Source organism: Humulus lupulus, chromosome 2 (genome assembly GCF_963169125.1).
Source record: "Humulus lupulus chromosome 2, drHumLupu1.1, whole genome shotgun sequence".
NCBI lineage: Eukaryota > Viridiplantae > Streptophyta > Magnoliopsida > Rosales > Cannabaceae > Humulus > Humulus lupulus.
In genome coordinates, this window is record NC_084794.1 from 236,341,546 (window position 1) to 236,351,578 (window position 10,033).

General features: G+C 32.1%; 1 protein-coding gene across 1 annotated transcript; it reads right to left on the reverse strand.

Moving 5' to 3' along the window:
- On the reverse strand, positions 1 to 2,289 carry LOC133819075 (photosynthetic NDH subunit of subcomplex B 5, chloroplastic). The gene is made up of 5 exons (XM_062252234.1): positions 1,946 to 2,289; positions 1,785 to 1,848; positions 1,175 to 1,237; positions 544 to 602; positions 1 to 429 (listed from the first exon to the last, which is right to left on the reverse strand). Exons 1-5 carry the CDS (start codon positions 2,156 to 2,158, stop codon positions 193 to 195), a joined length of 636 nt encoding a protein of 211 aa, XP_062108218.1. The 5' UTR covers positions 2,159 to 2,289; the 3' UTR covers positions 1 to 192.
- Positions 2,290 to 10,033: the final 7,744 nt, after the last annotated feature.

Consider the following 10,033-nt stretch of genomic DNA (forward strand, 5'->3'; position numbering starts at 1 on the left):
TTTGTTGTAACCACATGCCTTTGATACATATAAATTTACAACTACTTGGTCTGGTGTATAAACAAAACAGCTCATCTTAAGGTAGCCGAAAAATAATAGTAAAAAAAAGAGAGAATGGACAGACAATCAAATATATTATGTATACCTTTCATGTTTTTGCTGGCTAAGAATATTCATTAGATTGTATGGATCTCATCTATTTTTTATTGTTGTAGTATCCTTCTTGATGGTGAAATCCCAAAGGTCTCCATATTTCTCATTGAAATCCCAAATGTCCATTGTATTGTAGTCAGAAATTAACTTGTCACGAGCTCCTCTCTCCATATTGTAAATTTGAGGCTCAAAGTGGTGGGGTTTATCTGGCTTATCCATCTCAATGATGCAAAACACCACTGTAAATAAACCTGCCCCAATGAACAAGTACTCCCCCTAAAAGGTAAAAACAAATAGGAAAGAGTGATTTTCTACTGAAGTAAATATACGACAAGACATTTGACACTTGGAAAATTAGATGGGGTTGTTTCCTTTCATATATTTACATACAGGAGCATTGAAGTACATCCCAGCTGCAGCTGCTGGAAGAAACAGCCACGAAATAAGCCCTGCAAGAAATTAAAACCAGAAGATGTTCAATATTCACAGCGATGCATATTTTCTTCTTTAGCAAAAATTGATCCAAGAATAGAGTCATCTTGTTAGACTAGAGGAATTCCAATATGGTTGGTATCCCCTGAATAAATAAATAAAACATTCCAAAGACAATAAAATAACATAAAACAGTCTTATTGGGTATCCATAAAGTCATGGCTCGACACTCTTACATTATTGAATTAACATGAAGTAGTCTTAGATAACCATTATTTATACAGAAATACATTTTTTGGTATACCAAGCGTGACAAATTCACAATAAAGGTGTTAGATTCTATTTGTAATTTTTAATTTAAATTATAACAAAAGAAAAACAAGTGGGGTTTGAATACCAGACCCCAAACTCTCACACACACACTCAGCCACTTGGACTAACATTCTTTTTTGTAATTTAATAATGATGAGAACTACAAAATTAGTTGACAACATTGAAAATTAAGTTTTGCAATAGTGAAAATGTATTATTGTAAATAATGCTGTCGTCTCATCAATGTTACCAAAAAAAAAAGTGTTGCTATTAAAACCTTGGAAACCAGTTGGTGGGTCTACTGATGCAATTTCTGATGATAGTGCTTCCCAAAAAGTTCCTGAAAATACATGATCAAACCAAGCATCAATGGATCCCCACTTTCCAATAGCAACTAATTTATCCAGTTAGGTATAATAAGATGAATTACATAATTATCATGTAATTTTGTTGTAAAATGAAAGAGAATATAACAACTTAATTAATCCACCAAGCATAATGATAACTTATTCCCACTAAAAAACTTGGATAATTTTATACTATCAAATCCCGTATCTTCATGTATATTCATGGTAAAAAGAAAAAAACTGACAACTTCGGGTCCAAGTTAGCTTCTCATAATTTATTATTAAAAAATGATGAACTCATTCATTATTCCATATTTTTCTCTAATATTTATCAATCCAATTCTATTTTATAAACATAACCTTTCACTGCCCCACCTTTCATAATATTTACAGAATCATTAGCTAATCAGTTCAATTTCACAAAAAAAAAAAAAAAAAAACCTTCATTTAAGACCAAATAACTCGATAAACCCCCTTAGCACAATTTACATAAAATTCTCAGCAAAAAAAAAAACACTGAGCTTAACTAATAACTAATACCTTTGTTGTCCTCGCCTTCATGGAAAGTATGATGCCCATCATAAACTCCATACACAAAATCTTCCTGAATTGTTCAATTCAACCAAAAATAAGAACCAATTTAACAGCCAAATAATCTCAAATTTGTGCAATTATGAGTCAGATATCTATATATTTATTACCGCGCTGACACTGTTGGTGGCCCAACGATCGACTGGGTCTTCGTTGAGATCAGGCTCAATTTCAGAAAAACCCGTCGCGTTCAATCTCCATGATGATGATGAGAACCTTCTGGAAGGAATGGAAACCCTAGTTGAAGCTTCTGAAGAATTAGGGCTAAATTTGGGTAAGGAAAGAGATGAGAGAAGGGGAATTGAGCAAGACTGTACGGCCATTTTCCTATCCAGTTCCAGTGAGCTCTCTTCGCTCTTGGTTTCTTTAACGGTAAGATGGCTTTTTTCACCTCTGTGTCAGAATTTCGTATGACTGACTAGTCACGTTTTGACGAAGATTTTTTTTCCTTCACACTATGCTCCACGTTTCATTCTTTAATTGGTCTTTTTTGTTTATGTTTGTCACAGCTGCGTAGTTTGACAGTGCAAAATTGAATGGACACTGTGAGGGCTCGGCTCGGCTCTTATCCACTTCCCGCTTTTTTTTTTTTTTACATGGCAACTCTAATGTGTTTGGTGTACTGTTCCGAATGTATAATAATTTATCATAATGTTATTAAATAAATAATTGATTTTTTTTAAATTAAATAATTTGAAAATAAAAAATGTCTTTAATTTTTTTATTATATATACTTTATTATTTTTAAAAATTTAATTGAAATCCACGTATATAGAATGAATTATAATTCTAATTTTAATAAAAACGTGTTCACATTTTTTTTTAAATACATAATAGAATAAATTACAATTCTATAGTATATATAAATATTTATATCAATAATCTTTACATATATAACATCTAAACAAAATATTGACATAGATATATATTTGCATGACTACATGAAATATATATAAATTACAATAATATTTAAAAATTAATTAATAATAGAAAGAGTCATAGTGTCGAGTAGTATTACATGCATCAACTATTTTTAGTTCCTAATAAAGAAAAAGAGCTTCAATCACTTCATAAAACATAAACTATCACACAAATTTATAAGATAAAAAATATATATGTATGGCATTATTATTTTTAAATAAATACAACTTAATTATTTAAATTATTATAAAATATCTTTAAAATATTATATTTTAATTTATTTATTTATTTTTGTATGAGTTTATATTTGCTCTAGTTTTTGAATTTGGCAGTGAGAACAAGAGATTATATATTACATTACATGTTTAATATAATATTAATATATATTACATGTTTGTCAAAGCAAGTATAAAGGAGGTTTGGGTATTCGTAACTTTGATATGTGGAATTTAGCTGTTTTAGTAAAGTATGTGTGGGATATTGCAGCTAATAAGGAGAATTTGTGGGTTAAATGGATTCACTCAGTTTATCTTAAAGGAGATTATTGGTGGGATTATGAGGCCCCCTTGCAAGCTAGTTGGTATTAGAAAAAGATTGTCGCTGTGAAAAATAGATTGAAGGAAATCTGTTCTTATCATTGTTTTATCTCAAAGAAGTATAATCTTAAAGAAATTTATGATAATCTGAAGGGAAGTTTACCGAGTGGGAACTTGGCTTGGACTAGATATATTTGGACTGCTTATTTGGTGCCCAAGCATGCTTGTGGATGCCAAAAATCCACCAAATAAAAACTCTTTAGTCCCGGATTGGAACATAGGGACAAAGGTCACTTATTCATGCTATTGGGCCCGAGCCTGTAGGCCTTGATGAATACAAGAGATCGTCTCCTGAGAAACAACACATTATGAGCCACAAGGTATGGCCCTGCTAAGCTAGGGGGCCACAATGAATACTGCAAGAGGATAGGTGCACAAGGCCCTCACATAGTGAGGTCCGACGTGCCCGCGCAAGGCTGACATGCTCACGGGTCAAGATGCACTCATACGCATAAACGCTGCCAAAGACGCCCGGGACATACCCCCATGGATGCTCAATATTCCATGCTTATAAAAGACCCAAAGAATGCACTTAGACTCCCATACGCCTACACTCTCATTGGGACCTCGAGCCATCAGGCATGCCCCTCCTAGCGAGGCCATCAGGCATGCCCCTCCTAGCGAGGCCATCAGGCATGCACCTCCTAGCGAGGCCATCAGGCATGCCCCTCCTAGCGAGGCCATCAGGCATGCCCCTCCTAGCAAGGCCATCAGGCATGCGCCACCTAGCGAGGCCATCAGGCATGCCCCCCCTAGCGAGGCCATCAGGCATGCGCCTCCTAGCGTGGCCATCAGGCGTGCGCCTCCTAGCGAGGCCATCAGGCATGCCCTTCCTAGCGAGGCCATCAGGCATGCACCTCCTAGCGAGGCCATCAGGCATGCGCCTCCTAGCGAGGCCATCAGGCACGCGCCACCAGCGAGGCCCTCCATGCGCGCGCCACCAGCGAGGCCCTCCATGCGCGCGCCCCCAGTGAGGCCCGTAGGCCACCATCTTCTCGGGAGGCCGTTGCACCATCGCGTCACTAGTCTGGATCCATGCCGCAAGGAGGCAAGTATAGCTAGGCCCTTCGCCACTAGGAGCCTTGCAAGGCACAGCCAGTGCATGGGTCATTACCACCTCGAATCTATGCCTTGCAAATGAGGGTCACATGGCATTGATCTCACGAGGTACGGAGTCCACTGACGAATTGAAAGGAGTTAGAGTACGGACATAGTACCCACGTCAGATAAGTAGTGGAGGTACGAACAAAGTACCATCTGTGGTCCTCACCAGCCACTCCTCTGACACCCGTACCAGGCAGGTAGTGGAGGCATGACCAGGTACAGGATGTGAGGTGCTCCCATGATCTCTGACCTTGTACCAGAGCCGACATCACTACCCCTGGAACCACTCTCCTGTTAGTGTACTTGTGTACCATCTGGTCCCCTGGACCACCATGTACCCAGGGCCATTAGAGCCTACTATAAAATGAACCCCACTTCCACAGAGAAGGGGGTTGGAAAATTCATTGTATGCAGAGGCTATTGAGAAATATACCAAGGCTTGGTCCATTGTTTATCTGTGTTTACTTTTCCTTAAAGTTTATTCTCAATTCTTATATAAATTTCGCCTGACTTACCTTTGAGTTTTCCGATCTAATTTCGTTGACGAGATTTCACCGTCAACAATGCTTTTATAACTTGGTTAGCTTACCTGAATAAACTGAAAACAAAAGATAGACTTCATCATATTGGAGTTGCTGCTGATACAAGCTGTTTAATTTGTGGTAATGCTCAGGAAGATGGGGTACACCTTTTTTTCTCTTGTTGTTATAGCAAGAGATGTATCACTGAGATAAAGATTTGGCTGGGTTGGTCTTCTATATCAGATAATTTGCATGGTCTTCTGTGCTGGCTAAGTAGAGGAAAGGGCATATCTCGATTTCGGAGGGGGATTTTTGCAGCGAGCATAGCTGCTTCTGTCTACCATATATGGAGAGTGCGTAATGTGGTTTTTTGGGAAGGGAAAGTTATTAGCATTGATTGTATAGTCAATTGTATCAAAAGGGATATTAAAGCTAAAGGTCAAATGATATTACAGAACAGAATTAATATGTTGGATAAGATTTGGTTTGGGGATTTAAATGTAGTCTTTTTTTTGGGCTGGTTTGGTGCCCCTGTTGGGTTGCTGTTGATGTACAGGTTAATACTACTGTTGTATTTGGTGTTTGATTAATGAAATTTCTTACTTACCAAAATATATATATATAATATTAATATTATACATGGATTTTAAATTTAAGTTTGTTGCTAGTTTTTTTTTAAAAAAAAAAAAAGAAGTTTGTTGCTAGTTGTTAGTATATTATATTATATGTTTAATATGATATTATTCTATTACTTCAAGTTTAAGTTTAATTAAATTTTATTTAAGTTATAAAATTTATGGTTTTATTATTTTTAAATAATTATCATTGTAAAATATCTCAAAAATATTCTATTTTAATTTCTTTAATCATTTATTTAAATTTAAATCATGTTTACAATCTACGATTAAATATAAGAATTTTATGTTATATATAGAATATTCCGTTAAAGTTAACATAAAAAATAAAAACCTGTTAAAATAAAAAAAAATTTGTTATCTACTCACTTATTATATAGAAGAGATATAAATATTTATATCAATAATCTCTACATATATGATATATAAATACAACGTTAACATATATATATATATTTACATGGCTACATGACATATATATATAAAATACAATAATATTTAAAAAGAAATTAATAATAGAAATAAAATAAGAATAGAAAAAGTCATAGTGTGGACAGTAGTATACATGCATCAATTATTTTTAGTTTCTAACATATCTCACAATGTCCTTTGGTGAATTTGATGAAGAAAAAAAACTTCAATCACTTGATAAAAAAAACTATCACACAAATTAATAAAATAAAAAAATGATATGTATGTCTTTATTATTTTTAAAGAAATATTATTTAATTATTTAAATTATCATAAAATATATTTAAAATATCATATTTTAATTAATTAATTTTTGTTTAAGTTTATGTTTGTTATAGTTTTTGAATTTGGCAATGACAACAAAAGATTATATATTATATGTTTAATATAATATTAAGTTTAAATTTAATTAAATTTTATTTAAGTTATAAAATATGTGGTTTTATTACTTTTAAATAATTATCATTGTAAAATATCTAAAAAATATCATATTTTAATTTGTTTAATTCATGTTTATAATTTACCGTCAAATATAAGAATATTCTGTTAAATACAAGAATATTCTGTTAAAGTTAACGGAAAAAAATAAAAAAAAATCTTTAAAACTAAGAATTTTCGTTCGCACTTTTTATATAAAAGGGATATTAAAGAAAAAGAGAAAAGAAAGATTTGGAAAAAATAATAATTTTGAAAAAAAAAATATATTCTCATTAAATAAATAAAAAATTTATGATATACTTGGTAAATGGTTTTTAAAATAAAAAAATTATTATTTCATGATGCTTTTGTAGGTTTCTATATGTGTGGTCTTAATGGTGGCTTTTTCTTGATCTTCCATTCCATATTCTATATCAATGGTCTCTGCATTGTTATAAGGGGTCGTTTGGTATGCAGGAATCTGGATACTGGAATGGGAATCTGAACACTTTCTCATGTTTGGTACTGAATTTGAGTTTTTCTAACCTGGGAATCTGTATTCCAAGGGTTTTAACTTTTCCTGATTCTAGGTTCAAGTGAAACTCATCTGACAAGTGGTTTTCAGATACCCATGAATGTGAAACATTTCAAAATTATTATTATTTAAAAAAAAAATATCTTAAACCAATAATTTTTTAGCTAATAACTTATTTTATTTTTGAAGCTTATAATATAAAAACAAATATACATATATTAAACTATAAAATGATAAATAATATTTGTTTATTTAAAGAAATTGATTTGTAAAGCCTTTATATCATTACTTTAGTTTAAAATAACAATTGAAATATTATTAAAAATAAACTAAGGGTATTTTTGTAATTTTAAAAATTATAATTGATTCTAGTATTCAATAGATGTATTTTTTTAATTTTGTTAAAAAATATTTCATGAGTAAAATTGTTTATAAATTATTTTGATGAAATATATTATTATATTAATTTTATGAAAATATGAAAGCTTAACAGATTCCTATGCACAACCAAACACAGAAAGTGATATTCCCTGGAATCATAGATAAGATTACAGTGCACAACCATACACAATGATGTAAATTTCCAGACTATCAGATTACCCTCTTCATCTTTCCCAGTAATATAAAAATTGTGAACTCCTCATACCAAACGGCCCCTAAATTTATTGTCATATTCGTGGCTTAATCAATAAAGTTGCTCATTAAGTGGCTGAGCATGCTATTTGGTTGACAAAAAACTTGTTTAGTTTGAAATTTCCCTTTTTCTTTCTCACTGATGCATTATATTATTTTCAATAAAATTCTCATTGCCAAAAAAAATGGTATTCTAAAAATTTAATTGAAATTCATATAAATATATATTATAAAAAAAAATTGGGAATTTGGCCAATATGTTTTCCTCGAATAGGATCAATGTTTAACGCCCAAAATGTGACAACCACTAAGCGGTGGTTGTAGTATAATCGGGCGGTCGATCCACAAGGAGGTAACCTAAAATCAAAAGGTTAGTAGAAAATAACACAAAAAGTTAGTAACAATAAGTAAATAAAATTGTAAATGGAAAGAGGTTTGAGATTTTGGTATTGTATTTTGATAAAGTGATGAAATGAGATAAGTGAAATAAAGGTAAGATGTAATCAAGAGTTTGAGAAAATGAAAGGTTTCAAGAATCATCCATATGCTTGTTTAGTTACTTGGTTACTTGATTTACAAAAATACACAAGTAAATAGTTCACATCCCAACATTTACTTGGAAAATCTAACATTAAAGTCCATAGTTTTTCTAACAAAAGTTCATTTGAGTCATAAAGTTCTTTATTTTAAAAGCACAATGTTAATCTTATGAAAAATCTAAAAATGACAAAATACCCAAGGACAATAATGTAATAGAAGATTAGACATAAAATTATGTATCAATATTACTTTTACTAATTAGAAGCACATAGAAAGAGCATGACTAATCCTATATACTATTAGCATAAGTAAATAGAGATAACAAAATAAAGATAGAGATGAAAGAACATAAATAACTCAAATATATTACATTAAGAACATAGTAAATCAAAGTAGCAAAATAACATCACTTGCATATGGAATCATCCCTAACCTTCCTAGGAAGATTAGGCCATTATGCTCATGATTCTCACAAAACTCTAAGAAGAAAATATGAGAAGAAAGTGAGTGGAAATTTTGCTATAGTTTCTCTACTCTAAAAATTACATACATAATGTGAAGAGAGTGTCCCTATTTATAGATGGAGAAAAGGACTAAAAAAAAATTAAACAACAAAATGAGGTTTACAAAATAAATCTGAAATATTAATAATAAGATATGATTTTGAAAAATCAAATCTTATTATTAATATTACCCTAACTATTTTTGTGTATAGTCAAAATGCTCATTTTCTAAAATACCACAAAAACATGAGTTTTAAAGCTCAAAATGGCAATTTTACAAACCCAATACCCACAAAATATGGCTGGTGACACAAGAGGGTTTTGACCCACTTTCAGCCAATAAGGAGGTGCCACGTAGGCACTAGCTAGGAGAGGAGAAAACTGGATTTGGGCTGCTGGAAGTTGGGCTTTCATATGCATTTGGGCAGTTGGGTCACGTTGGGAGCTTGCTAGCTTGCTGAAGGAATGCATTTGGGCATTTGGGCTTTTGGACCTTTGGGCCTGGCAGTCCGTTGGAGGGACTATCACGATGGAGGAAATGAGGGAATATGCAAATATGCATATATGCATATTGAGGTCTTGGCAGTACGCTGGCTTGGAGGAGGAGATACGGACAGGTGGCAGCTGGGAGGCAAGGCAGATGGCAGGCTCGCTTGGCTCGGCTCGGCGGCTCAGCGGCTCGGCTCGGCTCGGGGTGGGAAGGGCCTTCAGATTTTGGGCCTTTGTTTTAAGAAAAATGCCATTTTTTTCTTTTCTTTTTCAGATTTAATTGTTTCTTTCTTCTTCATTTCAAAGTGCCAAAATACACTTTAATTTCTACAAAATAATAATAAATTAAATCATAATAAAATATTTTCATTTATAAAATATATCATATTAATTAAATGAAAATAATAATCAAAACTTAATTTATTTTGTCATTTAAGATCAATAAAAGTACATTTTTCACCTCTAATCAATCAACCCTGTGTTTTATTAAATGACAACTTAAAATTTTGTTTTACAAAATGTATCAGAATACTACTATGAACTCGATTTTGGTCAAAATATTTTTATTTATAATTTTCATTCTCAGATTCTCGACCACCTTTTTCTTTGCTTCTCTGAACTCACAACGACCAAATAATTAATCTTATAATTAAATTTATTTTGACTGAAATCGGATCTAAGGTACTATTTTATCTATTTTGTAAAACATAAAGTTCGAATTATCATTTAACAAAACACATCGATTGCGTATTTAGAAAAAATAAAGGAAACAAAATAGTATTTTTCCAAAAAAAAAACAATTAATAATAATGATTAAAAAAAAAGCCCAAACA